General features: G+C 62.0%; 3 protein-coding genes across 4 annotated transcripts; 2 read left to right on the top strand and 1 right to left on the bottom strand.

The window, feature by feature from the left end:
- Window positions 1–133: 133 nt before the first annotated feature.
- ANAPC11 (anaphase promoting complex subunit 11) lies at window positions 134–575 on the bottom strand. 2 transcript variants are annotated; one of them, XM_058817437.1, is made up of 2 exons: window positions 424–575; window positions 134–352 (listed from the first exon to the last, which is right to left on the bottom strand). In XM_058817437.1, exons 1-2 carry the CDS (start codon window positions 530–532, stop codon window positions 207–209), a joined length of 255 nt encoding a protein of 84 aa, XP_058673420.1. In that variant the 5' UTR covers window positions 533–575; the 3' UTR covers window positions 134–206. The 2 variants fall into 2 exon arrangements, with proteins under 2 accessions (XP_058673420.1, XP_058673421.1); XM_058817438.1 differs by having other exon boundaries at window positions 138–260; window positions 353–555.
- A 117-nt stretch (window positions 576–692) lies between these two features.
- ALYREF (Aly/REF export factor) lies at window positions 693–4578 on the top strand. Its single transcript, XM_058817429.1, has 6 exons — window positions 693–920; window positions 1081–1212; window positions 2892–3039; window positions 3183–3246; window positions 3364–3541; window positions 4303–4578. Exons 1-6 carry the CDS (start codon window positions 693–695, stop codon window positions 4315–4317), a joined length of 765 nt encoding a protein of 254 aa, XP_058673412.1. The 3' UTR covers window positions 4318–4578.
- Window positions 4579–4836: 258 nt separating this feature from the next.
- Window positions 4837–12099, top strand: ARHGDIA (Rho GDP dissociation inhibitor alpha). The gene is made up of 6 exons (XM_058817080.1): window positions 4837–4921; window positions 8653–8862; window positions 9183–9266; window positions 9706–9782; window positions 9957–10020; window positions 10494–12099. Exons 2-6 carry the CDS (start codon window positions 8673–8675, stop codon window positions 10691–10693), a joined length of 615 nt encoding a protein of 204 aa, XP_058673063.1. The 5' UTR covers window positions 4837–4921; window positions 8653–8672; the 3' UTR covers window positions 10694–12099.
- The last annotated feature ends 1559 nt before the right edge of the window (window positions 12100–13658 follow it).

Raw genomic sequence — 13658 nt, 5'->3', positions numbered from 1 at the left:
GCCTCGCCCGCCCCGCCGCAGCGGCGCCGCTCCGCTTCCCGGGGCGGCGGAGCCCGCGGGGCGCCCGGCGGAGTCACTGCCCGGCCCCGCTCCGAGCACCGAGCCCGGGACACCGCACACAGACACGGACACGGACTGGCGTCGCACGTTTATTGGGCGGGCCGGGCCGGGCGGGTCACGGCCGTGCCCGGTGCCCGGTGCCGCCGTCACTCGCGGAACTTCCACTCCTGGCGGCACATGGGGCAGTGCTGCTGCACCTGCTGCGAGTTCAGCCACTTGAGGATGCAGTGCATGTGGAAGCAGTGCGAGCACTGCCCCCACACCAACGGGCAGTCGTCTCCGGGAACCTTACCTGCGGCACGGACACACTGTCAGCCCCGGCCGGCGCGCAGCGCCCGGTTCCGGTGCCGGTGCCGCACTCACAGTCGGGGCAGCAGCCGTTGAAGGCCATCCGGCAGATGCCGCAGTTCTCGTCGTTGGCCACCCACAGCCAGGACGCGACTCCGTGCCAGCTCCGCACGCGCACCCGCATGTCCCGCTCCCGGTCCCGCTCCTGCTCCCGGTCCCGCCGGAAGTGACGCCCGCCCCGCAGAGCCTCGCGCGCCCGCCGCGCCGCGCCGCAGCCCCGCCCCTTCCGCTTCCGGCGCGGGCGCAGCGCGGCCGGAAGTGCGGGCGGGAGCCGTGCCGCCATCATGGCCGACAAGATGGACATGTCCCTGGACGACATCATTAAGCTCAACCGGAGCCAGCGCGGGGCCAGCCGGGGCGGCCGGGGCGGCCGGGGCCGGGGCGGCACCGCACGCGGGGGCGGGCCCGGCCGGGGCGGCGTTGGCGGCGGGCGCGCGGGCGGCGGCCCCGTACGGAACCGGCCGGTGATGGCCCGGGGCGGCGGCAGGAACCGGCCCGCGCCCTACAGCCGGGTACGGACCGGGCGGGCGGGGCTTGGGCCGCGGCGGCGCGGCGGGCTGAGGCGGCGGGCCCGCGCGGGGCGGGGACGCGGGCGGCCCCTTTGTCCGGTCCCGGCGCGGCCGCGGGCGGCGGGGCCCCGGCGCCGGTCAGCGAGCTCCGGTCTCGTTGCAGCCGAAGCAGCTCCCGGAGAAGTGGCAGCACGACCTGTTCGACAGCGGCTTCGGGGCGGGAGCCGGCGTGGAGACCGGCGGAAAGCTGCTCGTCTCCAACCTCGACTTCGGCGTCTCGGATGCGGACATCCAGGTGCGGCTCGGGGAGAGGGAGCGCGGCCCCGTTCATCGGCCGGGCCGGTGCCCGCGGGAGCCCCGCCGGCCCTGCTCCGGCTGGCACCGGGGCCGAGCATTCCCGCGTGAATGAATCCCTCGTGATGGGGCTGGCACTACGTGTGCCTGCTTTGGTGATCTCCTTGGGGCTGGAAAATTCGGTTTATAAGTGCTCTGTATGGGGCTGCCCGGTGCACAGAGTGGTGCCGTGGCTCTGCTGGGTCACGCTGTGATGGGAGGGTGCAGTGTGACTCTGTGAGCTCCTGCTCTGTGCAGCTGTAGCTGTTCCTGACGGTGCTGTGGGCTCTGGTGGGTGTCAGGGGTTCCCAAGGACGCACCCCTCGGTGCAGCCAGGTCGTTATTTGTCACAGCTGCACTGGCGCCGTGGTGTCCTGTGCTCCGCCTGTGATGGCCGTGCCCCCACAGGGGCTGCAGTCAAGTGCATTGGGGTGTCCCAGGCTCAGGCGTGGGCTGTGAGCTCTGCAGGGACTCAGTGCCACAGAGGGCTGCCATCACCCTGGCCTCTGGCTCTCGTGGCCTCTCCAGGGAGAACCAAACCGCTGCTGCCAGACCTTCTTCATCATTCATTCAGCCTCTCCACACACCGACCTGGCTGCGTGTGGGGAACTGGGAAGGAGCTCTGTCACTCACTGGGTAGTGTGCTGCCCTCCTGTAGGTTCAGACTGGGTTTAACAAGTTCCTGTTTGTTGCAGTGAGGCAGCAGTGTGTAAAACTCAGCCCCTGTGCCTCGACTGCAGCCAGGACTCTCCTTCCTGCGGCTGCACGAGCTCCCACTGGGGTTTGTTTAGCAGCAGCAGGGCTGACAGTGGCTTTGGCCCCCAGCCCCATAATTTAGCATTGCCTCAGATGTGGTTTTGTTGCTGTGCCAGTGCCTCTTTCTGTGGTGTGAGAGGCCCAAGGTGCTCGGGTTGCTCTTGGTGTCCCCTGAGGCAGGAGCAGCCGACCCCGGGCTCTGGGCAGAGCTGACACAGCCTTGCCTGCCACATTCTGCCCAGAAAGCATCAGCCAGCTGCCCTGTGCAGCTGTGCTCGTGCAGCCCTGCCGAGAGCCCTGCTGTGCCTCGGGAGCAGGCTGACATAGGCTGTGCAGTAACCTTGCTGCCTTCCCAAATGTGGTGCCTGACAAACAAAACTGGGGGCTCTGTGGCTGCCTCTTTATTTCCAGCCTTTGTGGCAGCACAGGCCAGAGCTCAGCACAGGCCTTGGTTGGTCTCCATTTCTGGGGTGTGCTCCTCAGGGCCAGGAGTCCTGCACAGCAGAAGTGCTGTGCTCTCGTGGATCCCTGCACTCACATGGCCATTCTCCTCTGAGAAAGGTGTCTGGGCTCTGGAGTGTTTTCAGTTGTTGCTGCTTTGACTCGTCTTCAACAAAGGCCTGCAGTTCCCCTGGGGAAACAGGTCAGCATCCCTTGAATCTGCTTTCCTGGCTGCGGATGTGCCTCCTGCAGGACACGAGCATGGAGTCCTGCTTGCTTTTGCCACCTGTGACCACGCCTGGACTCTGGCTGAGGGGCTTGCTGTGCCTCTGGGAGTTTCTGCAGGCTGTCTGAGGTGGTTGGACGAGCCCTGACCCCGAGTGTGGGGCACTGCAGCGTTTGCAGCACTGATGGACGGGCGTGCTCCTTTCCCTCTCGTTGCAGGAGCTCTTTGCAGAGTTTGGGACCTTGAAGAAGGCAGCTGTGCACTATGACAGGTCTGGCCGCAGCCTAGGGACGGCAGACGTGCATTTCGAGAGGAAGGCTGATGCACTGAAGGCCATGAAGCAGTACAACGGGGTGCCCTTGGACGGTGAGGCTGCCTGGCCTGGCCCCGCAGCTCCTGGGGCTGGGGCAGGGCCCTGCCCGTCCCTGTGCCCCCTGTGTGTGTGTGTGTGTGTGTGTGTCCCTCTCGGGCTCACAGCTGCTCTCCTGTCCCTGCTGCTCTCCCTGCAGGCCGCCCCATGAACATCCAGCTGGTCACGTCACAGATCGACACGCAGCGGAGACCAGCACAGAGGTGGGGTTGCCCTGCCCGAGCAGGGGGAGGGAAGGGCAGGAGCCCTCCCTGCTGGGAAGCCTGGCTCCTGTTCAGCTTCACTGGAGGCACTAAAACTGTTGCTTTTCAAACTTGCAGTGTAAACAGAGGTGGCATGACCAGGAACCGCGGGGTCTTGGGGGGATTTGGAGGTGGAGGCAACAGGCGAGGGACTCGTGGCGGGAACAGAGGGAGAGGCAGAGGAGCTGGAAGAACTTCCAAACAGCAGCTCTCTGCAGAAGAACTAGATGCACAGCTGGATGCTTACAATGCCAGGGTAAGTGCTGCTTGGGCACGGTAATGGGCTCCCCACAGCATCTCATCCTGGAAAGCACTGGCAGTCTGGAGCTAGCAGGAAAGAGAGAGCATTCTCCAGGGCCTTGCACGGAGGCAGTCTCACTCTGAAGCTGCCTCTGTGCCTTGGCTTGGGCCTGAGCTTCGCTCTCCAGAGCAGTTTGTCACTGTTCCTGATGGCTGAGGAACAGGCTCTGCTCGTGCCAGGCTCCAGAGCTGGAACAGCCACTATGAGCAGCAGCTGCTGAACAAAACTCACAGAGCTGATGGGATGCAGGAGTGGGAAAACCAAGGAAAATCTCATGTGGAGGAACTGTGTGGTGTGCTGCTGGGGAAGGGTGTTGTGCTGGTGGCAGAAATGAGCCCCAGCCTGGGGAGCCACGAGCAGGTGGCAGCTGTGGCTGGAACTTGCTCAGCCTGTGCCAGGACCCCAGCAGAGCTGAGGCCACAAGGACACCACGGCAGCAGAGTGGGTGTTGAGGATGGGATAGGTCAGGCGAGAGCATGGAAGGAGTGGGATGAGCAGGATTCCAGGAGCAGCCTTGGAGCAGTGTGGGGTGCAGTGGTGCTCAGCACGGTGTGCTGGGGCGTGGACCCAGCTGTCCCTGTCCCCACCACATGGGGGGCTCAGCAGAGCCAGGCTGCCTGCAGAGGGGCTGGGCTGGGGTGAGGGGGTGCAGCAGGGTGCCAGGGCTGTGCCAGGGCCGTGCCAGGGCCGTGGTGACGTTGCTCCCTCTCTTGCAGATGGACACCAGCTAAAGCGGCAGCAGTGGGCCAGGGAAGGACTCCAATCTTGCTCCACACTCCCGGCAGGGGCTGCGGCTGTGGCTACTACTACCGAGGATGGGATTTGTTTTACTTTTACGTTCTGGGATAGGTTTTAACTCCTGTAAAGGTTTTTTTTAATTCTCAGCAGACCTGTTTTGTACCGAGTTATTTTTGGGATAAATTTTTCTGGTTGCCTGTTGGGCCAAGGTGGCTTTTTCACCTTTGCCGTAATAAAATAGAACCATGTCTAGAGCTGTGGCTGCTGCCTTGCCGCGCCGGGCCCGCGCATGTCCCGCGCCCTCACATACCGTGATGCTTCGTGTTCCGGTGCCGGTGCCGGTCCCGTTCTTGCTCCCGGGCCGCTCTCCGGGTCCGGATCCCCGCGTGCCCCGCCCCGCCGGCCCCGCCCCGCCCCGCCGGCCCCGCCCCGCCCGCGCGCGCGTCCTCCGGGCCAATCAGCGCGCGGCCCGCGGCCGGAAGCGCGGCGGCGGCGCGGGGCCGAGTAACGGGAAGTGCCGGGCGTGTCCCGGAAGTGCGGGGGCGCGCGGGGCCTGGGCGGATCCGCGGCGTTGGCAGCGCGGAGCGAGCGAGCCCGGTACGGCGGGAGCGGCGGCAGCGGCGGGCGGGGGTGCGGAGCGGCGGGCAGGGCCGGGCCGCGGGAAGGGCCGGGCGCGGCCGGGGGGCGGGAGCGGGGCCCCGCGTGCCCTTGCGCGACCTTCCGAAGGCCGGGGGAGCCGCCGCCCCCGGTGGGGCCGTCCCGGAGCGGAGCGCGTGCGGCGAGGGCGGGGCGCGGCGGCCCTGGCGGCCCGGGCTCCCCGGAGGGGCCGTGCCCGGTAGCCGGCGGGCCGTGCCCGGTAGCCGGCGGGCCGTGCCCGGCGCCCGGGGCTCGCTCCGAGGGGCGGTGCAGGGGATCGCCCGGCCCGACGCGTGCCGGGGTCGGCCGTGCCTGCGGCGCGCACGGGCTGTCCATAAATGGCCGCTGGGCACGGAATGAGGAACTGGGAGCCGGTACCGGGTTCGGGCTGCTCCGTTCAAGGCAGGCCCTTCCACCGCGGGCCGGGTGCGCCTCCAGCCCCGGCGGGGTTCGCACGGCAGCCGCGGTTCCTGCGCTGCCCCACTAGCATGACCCCACCGGGAGCAGCGGCGTTTTCCCGGGAGCTGACTGAGAGCCGTGACCGCCGTTTGTTTGTGCTGAGAAATCCCCGGCCGCCCTTGTTCACTCGCGGGTTTCGGGTCCGCTCTGTTGCTCCGGCTGTCCAAGCGTTTTTGCAGTGTGCAGGATCTCATTCCGTGACTGCAGAGTGGGGACAGTTTCACCGCTGTGGGTTCAGCTGCTGACACGCAGGGATGGGTCCCAGCCCCGGCTCCAGGCACACACAGCGCTGGTTCCATCCCTGGTGCAGCGCTGCCAGCAGTCTTCGTGCTTCTGGAGCTTCGTGAGCCCTCAGCCTGGCTCTGCACCGTTCAGCCCTGCAGGTGAACGGCAGGTCAGGGATGCGTCAGAGCAAAAAGAACAAAACATAAAACCCTCCTCCATGCTCAGGCTGCCGAGGCCCCGCTGGGCAGCACAGTGTCCTCCTGTTCCCGAGTCCCTCCTGCCGAGGGCTGTGGAACACCCGAGGGGATCGGGCGGGATGGGAATTCCCTGGGTGCTCTTACAAAGCTCCGGGGCCGCAGCGGTACCTGGGTGTGCCCTGACAGCCTCGTGCGGTGCCGGCTGGGCTCTGTGCCCTCCGTGCTGCCCTGGGAACGTCTGGGCTGTCCGGGCTGTCCCGGCTCCCCGTCCTGGCCCAGCAGCGGCGCAGGGCCCTGGAGCAGCCCTCGCTCACATTCCTGCGAGCTCTCCAGGGCCGCGCGGGAAGGAGGAAGGGTGGGGACGGCTGGAACGGGCCGAGCTCAGTGCGAGGCCTGGCGGGTGTCGGGGGAAGCTGATGAGCTCATCTGACTCTGACTAATGCCGGCTCCGCGCTGCCCTGCGACGGGATTCCAGAGCCGGTGTTCCCAGCGTGCCGGGACGCAGCGGGGATGCAGGGACGCTGCTGGTGCTGCTGCAGCTGCTCTGTCCTGCACAAAACGTGCTGGGAATCCGGAACGGTCTGCCGGGCTGAGGGAGCAGGGACGGCAAATTCCCGGGTGGGGATGAGCCTCCTGCTGCCTTCTACAGGCTGCTGGGAGCTGGGGTCTGTTTCTGGAGGTGCAGGAGCCCTCCTGTGCCCGTGCTGCAGCCCTGGCAGTGCCTGGGGAGCAGGGCAGCCCCAGGACCTGTGCGTGAGCTGATGGGAAGGGTGAGGGCTGTTCCCCAGAGTCAAGCCCAGCCTGGCCTGCAGTGCTGACTGGAGTCACGCTGGTTCTGTCCCAGTGGTGTTTTCAGTCCTGGTGGGCTCCTGTCACTTTGGGAATCCTGAAAAGGTTGGGGTGGGTTGTGATTCATCTGTGTGCTGGGTATGCATGATTCTTTAGCTCTGGGTCACAGAAGTAAGGCTGGAACACAGGAATGTGACCAAAGAGCTGGGGATTTGGGGTTTGGTTGGTTTGGGCTTCCTTCTGTGCCCTAATACCAGTTTGTGGCAGGGGCTCCTGGTGGCTCTGGTGGAGATGGGGCTCGTGATGTGTGTGAGAAATCTGTCACCATTGTGTTACCCCAGGACTCAGCTGTGGAGGAGTGGCAGCTCTGTGCTGACACCAAACCAGGGCATTTCCAAACTGCCCAGGAGAGGATTCTGGCTCTCGGAGGTGCCCAGCTGCTGGCAGTCAGGGCTGTGAACGCCAAGTTCCCAATCAGTGCAGCTGTCTCCCAGCCATGGGAGCTGTGCTGGGACTGGTGCTGTTGTTCACAGAGCACTGGCTCCAAGAGCTCCAGGTGCTGGAGCAGAGGCTGCCCATGGCTCCTGCTGTCCCTGATCTGGCTGTCTGTGAGAGATTGTGTCTCTGCTTGGTCTGGAAGTTGGAAGGTGGAGGGTGCCCGTGGCTGTGTGTGCCTACCACTGCTGGAGACAGCTGTGTGAATGCTAGTGGATGCTCTGCCATTAGTTTGCTCTCACAGAAGGCTCAGCCACAGAATTTGAGAGCCACCACAAGTTTGGGACCTTGATTCTGTAAAGCTGAAATTCTCTCACTTTCCTGGAAGCTGCAGGTATCCTCAGAGCAAGGTGTGAGAGTTAGAACAAACCGTGGCCCACGGGAGGTGGGATCTAGCCCAGAGATGAGCCAAAGGACGTGAGGAGGGGACTGGGCAGGGTGCAGGGAGGAGATGGAGCAGTGCAGGTGTGTAAGTGAGCGTTTGCTCAGCGCTCCTGGGAGTCCTCGAGCCTGGCAGCTGCTTGGGTTTGATGTGGAGACACTGGCATGAGCTGTTCATCTGTGACATGAGGCTAAATGTCCTTTTGAAGAGAAATTTCCACATGGTTCAGTGTGAGGATGTTGGAGATGCCGTGCGGCAGGGCCAGCTGTTTGCTGTGCAGCTGCAGCAGGAAAGGCTCCTGGCACAGATGCTTGTGCCACGCAAGGCCAGAGCCCTGGTACAGCCCCGTGTGTCCCTCATCCCCCGGTGCCTTTCTAGAGCTGTGCCAGAGTGTTCTGCGCCTTCAGAGAGTCCAAGTTGATATTTGCCACAGGATAACCCTTCACACAACGTGCCCTGTGGAACCAAGAATTCCTGAATGTGTCATTGGCTTTTACTGAGGATTTTAGTGGAGTGTTGGCATCACCTTTGCCTTGCCCTTGGCGTGGCTGGGCATTTCCTGGGCAGAGTCCTGGGCAGGTTCCACATCTTGTTTATTTCATTGCCTGTTTCCCTGGCTGTGTGTGCCACAGATCCTTGCAAAGGGCTGAGCCAGGTGTCTCATTCCACTCTGCCAAGGCACCTGGCACAGAGCACGGATGTGGCAGTTACAAAACGTGGGCACCAGCTCCCAGCAGAGGCTCCTGGCAATCGGGCCAGTGGTGAGACAGAGGCCTATTCTTAGCTGGAATCCTGATGTGGAGAGCAGAACTGGGTTTATTCTGGGCTCTAGTTATTCCAATTGAAAGCCTCATCTGGTTGATCTTGTGGAGGAGAATGTCTCCCCTATGGCTTTGGGGTATTTACATTACAAGCAGAGCACTGAGGTTGAATTTTTTCTCACTCTTGCCTGGGCCTCTGTGGACTGAAAATGAGACCTGGAGGGTTCGGCAGGGGCTGAGGGTCCTTGGCAGGGCTGTGTCTCCCAGGGCCAGCAAGAAGGGCCCAGTGAGAGTGGGAGCCTGCAGAGGGACAGCAGGGCAGTTTGGGGAGTCCTGCTGTGGGGTGGCTGCTCAGGGCAGTCACAGCTCTGCTCTGTGCTTCAGTGTGCAGCACGTGTACCAGGATGGCAGAGCAGGAGCCCACGGCAGAGCAGCTGGCCCAGATTGCAGCGGAGAATGAGGAGGACGAGCACTCTGTCAACTACAAGCCCCCTGCCCAGAAGAGCATCCAGGAGATCCAGGAGCTGGACAAGGACGACGAGAGCCTGCGCAAGTACAAGGAGGCCCTGCTGGGCGCCGTCACCGTCAGCGCAGGTGAGCCCTGTCCCTGCTGGCCTCTGCTCCCACGGGGGAGCTGCTCTCCCAGCCCGGGGTTTGGGCAGGAGCACAAAGCTCAGCCTGTGCTGCCCTGTGCCCTGGCTGGCCCGCAGTGAAGGGCTCGGGGACTGGAGGGAGGGTGGCACTCTGCCTTTGCAGGCACTGTGGGCTGCGCCTGCTGCAGTGGGAGCCTTTACAGAGTTGGAGCCTGTTTTTGCTGGGTTTTGTGCTCTTTCAAGAAGTTCTCTGGAAGGAAAAGGAGCTGTGTTGGCCAGCATTGGGGATGAGTGTTTAACAGCTTTTTCTTTTGTCTCCAGATCCCAACGCTCCAAATGTGGTGGTGACCAAACTGACCTTGGTCTGTGCTACTGCTCCAGGCCCCCTGGAGCTGGACCTGACAGGTGAGCTGGGAGGGAATGCCAGGAGCACTGCTGGCAGGTGGGTGAGCCGTCCTGTGTCAGAAGGGCTGGCAGCAGAGCACACTGCTGGGCCCCAGCAGGTTCTGTACCTGGAGCCAGCAGCAGCTCCGTGACACCTGGGTGTTGTGTAGAGGTGTGAGGGGCCAGGTGGGGCAGGCAGATTCTTCCAGCCTGCACGGTGACATTCGTGGCAGCTTCGAAATGGTGACAGCCTTGGAGCAAACATCTGCAAAGAAACAGCTTGGAATTAACTGCAGGGCTGTGCTTGCAGTGTCCTGTTGCAAGGCATTGCTTGCCTGGCTCTGGCAGCAGAGGGGGCTCTGCAGCTCCTGCAGCTCCTGCCCCAGCTGCTGTGTCACAGAAATTCACCCCAGAGCACAGCACAGCACAAAGGAGCTCTGACCCTCTCCTGTCTCTGTAGGTGATCTGGAGAGCTACAAGAAGCAATCATTTGTGCTGAAGGAGGGCGTGGAATACCGGATAAAAATCTCCTTTAGGGTAAGGATTCTGGTCTGGAAATGGAAGGAATAGAACAACAGACTGCTGCAGTCCCAGCTTGGGGAGTGCCCATGCCCTGCAAGTGGGGTTTTGCTGGAGAAATGGGCTCTGCCCATGTGGGGTGGGCAGCGTGAATGGAGACAGCCGGCTCAGTCCCTGCTTCTCTCTCTGCAGGTAAACAGGGAGATTGTGTCAGGATTGAAGTACATCCAGCACACGTTCCGGAAAGGGGTGAAAAGTAAGTGCTTCTCTTAGCTTGGTGAAAAGTGAGTGAGTGAGTGAGTGAGTGAGTGAGTGAGTGAGTGAGTGAGTGACTGAGGGCTTCCTGCTCATCTTGCTGCTGAGACAGTGACAGGGGCTGCCCAGCAGCTCCTCTCGGCAGGGGACAGTCCTCAGTGCCACGGGCCCGTGGAGCCCTGCAGGGCTGGGGCAGCCCGTGGTCCTGCACAGTGTGGATCCCAATGCCCCCGAGCAAGCAGGTCCCACCTGACAGCACTGCTGGGGCTTACAGGTCACTCCCCGCAGGAGGGGCCCCTTCCTGGGGGAAGGGAGCTCCCAACTGGGGGAGACTCCTGTTGTTGCAGCTGCTCTGTGGATTGTTGCAACAGTAACAGACCTTTCATTTGCTGCAGCCTTGCTCCAGATGCAGGGGAGGCTCCTGAACCTCTGGTGCCTCCATGATGCCTCCATACGCTGTTTTTGTCTTTTTAGTTGACAAGACCGAGTACATGGTTGGGAGCTATGGCCCCCGAGCAGAGGAGTACGAATTTCTGACCCCCATGGAAGAGGCCCCCAAGGGCATGCTGGCCCGGGGCAGCTACAACATCAAATCCAAGTTCACAGATGATGATAAGACTGACCACCTGTCCTGGGAGTGGAACCTGACCATCAAGAAGGATTGGAAGGACTAATCCTTCCCGAGGCCAAACCCCAGAGAGCGTGAATCAGACAGTGGCTACCGTAGAATTCCCCCCCTGTACCAAAGTGCTGACATTGGAACCCTCTTACCTGTCACCCCCTTTATCATTTGACCAGAGAGCTCAGTTTTTTATGTGCCCCCTCCCCAGAGAATTGCTGAGTGCATTGACCAAACCATGCTGTCTGCATCTGGTCTCCAGCTGCCCGTCCTGGGGCTGCGCTGCCCCAGCACTGAGGGGAGTGCCCCCTCTCTTGCCAGGCCCTTTCTTGCTTCCCAGCTTCCTTTACCCAGGAGGTGCCAAAGGGGAGGAACCCCGTTAGGATCCTGTGCTTGGCTTTCCTGCGCACAGCTCAGGGTAGCTACTGCCTCCAAGTAGCTGAAGAATTTTGGTGCCAGGCAGCTGTAAAATCAGTTTATTGGCTCCAGTGTTGTCTGCCTGCCCTTTCCGCCCTGTCAGTGTCCTGGGCAGCTTCATTTGTGGATGTTCCCTGTAACCATGATGCCTTAAATGTGTAACATGTATCCTCTAGGGAGGGGGTCCTGCCTCTGTTACACTTTTTAAACGCCACCTGCCCTCCCCGTCTGTTGGCATGGGCTCAGCTTCGTCACGCCCCTCATGTGTTATTAGGAAAGATTCACAACTTCCCACTTCTCTGCTGGTCCATTCCTCACCCGAGACAGGACATCTCCAGAGGGGAGAGGGAGTGACATCCTGGGTGACACCTGCCCCCGAGCCCTGGCCTGGCTGGCCCCAGCCTGGCCTGCAGAGCCCCCCGAGCTCTCTGGGTGCCCTGTGGGGCAGGGCGTGCAGGGCTCACCAGGGCTGCCATCACCTCGCACTTCTCACTGCAGCCCAGGAGCTGCAAAGCACTGAGATTCCAGGACAGCACCTGCCCTCCTGGCTGCTTTGGGCTGAGGATGGACGAGTCTGTCTCTGCAGCTGCTCCTGATGCCATCAGCAAAGAGCTTGCGATGGACAAGTGTTCTGAAGCGGTTAATGCCTTATGTATCTGTTCTGCCTTTAAAATCTGTGCCTGGCCTGTAGTTACTGCCTTGACGCTGGGCCCCGTGCCTGCCTCCACCCTGGGCTGCACAGCTGCAGCTCCTGGGGCAAAGCAGCCCCAGGGCCCTGCAAGGCCCGGGGCTGGGCAGGCGTGTGCCACCTCTGCAGCCCTCCGATCTGGATCTACCACACCGAGGTTACAACTGGGACCAAGTACATGTGGCTTCTCGTAGCTACGTCTTTGCCTCTAACTGCCCTCGCCCTGCCCCTAGAGAGATTTTTTTTGTTAATTTGATTTGGTGCGTATTGTCTGTAAGTCCTAGACCCAGGTTAACAGGTTTGGAATCATCGTCTGCTTCTCCTTTTATGACAGTTAAATAAAATCTTTGAACTGACAGTGTACTGTCCATGCTGGATCTTCAGCATGAAGTGGCTGAATGGGATTTCTGCAGACACCTAGGGTGGGAGAAGACCAGGATCTCTGGGTTTGCTAGAATGTGAAAGGGGAACTGGGACAGGAGAGGCCCCGTGGCAGCATGTGTGCAGGATCTGTCTCTTGCTGTTTGCCCTGTTCTGCAATGCCCATAGTGTGAGGGGTGGGGGTGTGTGAGGCTCTGAAAACAGGGATTTCCAAGGGGGGCCTCTTGGCAGCAGAGGAGCAGGCAGGCTCCAGCTGCACACACAAAGGGAAAGTCCTGTGCAGTCACAGGAATGAGGGAGGCAATCAGAAAACAGTCCAGGAGCCGGCGGATGTTTACAGAGCATGTGGCATGTTTGTGTTAAGGATAAAGGAAAGTGTAGCCATGAAAAGCTCTTTACAGAATCCATGGTGTGAGAGAACCTGGAGGAGGGGACTCAGTAACTGAGAACTCCATAGGCTCCCTCTGTATTTGGAGCTCAAAGCACAAGCCCTTCCTTGGGCCTTGGAAAACTGCTGAAGGAAATGATGGAACTTGGAAAGGACAAGGACTGAAGGCAACAGTCTGGGCCGGGTAGGAGCTGGCATGTGGCCAGTGCCCTCTCGTTCTGCTGGCTATGGAGAACAGCCGCCAGCCCTCACCCTCAGTGTGTCAGTTAGAGCCCAGATGTGCCGATAGCTGAACAAAGGCCCCTGTGCTGGCCCCAACAGCCACTCTGCGGCCAGGGGATGAGCACCCAGCTGATGCAAGCCCAGCGCTTTGGCAAGAGTTTCCACACCCTGGGTGTCAAGGTTTCTGTTAGATGGTTTTTCCGTGGCAGGAGGCCTGCAGGGGCAGGACAGCTGTGCTGCGCTCCAGCTTCGGGGATTGTCTGCCTCTCTTCTTGGCACATTCCTCCCCCAGCAGGGTGACAGCTGTGCTCCTTGCCTGGTGCATGCCATGAGTTGGGAATGGGTGGCTCCTGTCACAGCCTACGTGGGACAGACCATTTGCATGAATTTGGTTCCCAAAGTAAACCCTTGGCCCCTTGCAGGTGATGCCCCTTAAGGACCTCGGCCAGAAGTTGTGCAGGACCAGCCCGGGCTTTTCCCCTTTTCCAGCGCTGCAGCAGCTCCCTCTGACCCCACAGTGATAGTGCACATGCAGAGCTACCGCGGGGCAAGGCGGGCCCTTGAGCAGAGCCATCGCTGCCGGGGCTCTCCGGGCAGTGGCTTCCAGCCATGGAACGCGACAGGCCCCGAGGTGGCCGCACGAATGCAGCGCTGATTCCCTCCCTGCCAGCCCGGCGTGCCTGCCCGGCCCTGGGTGGCCGCGGTGCCCTCACCGTGTGCCTTCCCAAACCTCGCTGGACTCTCCCCGGGCCTGACGAGAGCGCGGGTTCAGCACCGGCCGCAGCAATGAACGGGCCGCAGCTCCTGGCAGCACTCGGGTTCGGCACGGGAGCTGGCGAGCTCCGGACGCGGCCCTTGCCCGGAGCACAGAGCAGCAGCGGCTTTGAGCGGCTCCGGGCTGGCGATCCCCGGGATCCCGCAGCC

The sequence above is a fragment of the Ammospiza caudacuta genome, chromosome 19, assembly GCF_027887145.1.
Source record: "Ammospiza caudacuta isolate bAmmCau1 chromosome 19, bAmmCau1.pri, whole genome shotgun sequence".
Taxonomy (NCBI): Eukaryota; Metazoa; Chordata; class Aves; order Passeriformes; family Passerellidae; genus Ammospiza; species Ammospiza caudacuta.
Note: the sequence above shows the minus strand (reverse complement) of the source record. Positions and strands in the feature narration are given on the sequence as shown.

Bases quoted from the DNA above. Each gene is read 5' to 3' on its own strand.
- ANAPC11 (XM_058817437.1), bottom strand. From the start codon at position 532: ATGCGGGTGCGCGTGCGGAGCTGGCACGGAGTCGCGTCCTGGCTGTGG. The intron at 353-423 runs GTGAGTGCGGCA...TCCGTGCCGCAG, and splicing joins CAACGGCTGCTGCCCCGACT to GTAAGGTTCCCGGAGACGAC.
- ALYREF (XM_058817429.1), top strand. From the start codon at position 693: ATGGCCGACAAGATGGACATGTCCCTGGACGACATCATTAAGCTCAAC. The intron at 1,213-2,891 runs GTGCGGCTCGGG...CTCTCGTTGCAG, and splicing joins TCTCGGATGCGGACATCCAG to GAGCTCTTTGCAGAGTTTGG. The intron at 3,247-3,363 runs GTGGGGTTGCCC...TCAAACTTGCAG, and splicing joins CAGCGGAGACCAGCACAGAG to TGTAAACAGAGGTGGCATGA.
- ARHGDIA (XM_058817080.1), top strand. From the start codon at position 8,673: ATGGCAGAGCAGGAGCCCACGGCAGAGCAGCTGGCCCAGATTGCAGCG. The intron at 8,863-9,182 runs GTGAGCCCTGTC...TTTTGTCTCCAG, and splicing joins CGCCGTCACCGTCAGCGCAG to ATCCCAACGCTCCAAATGTG. The intron at 9,267-9,705 runs GTGAGCTGGGAG...CTGTCTCTGTAG, and splicing joins CCTGGAGCTGGACCTGACAG to GTGATCTGGAGAGCTACAAG.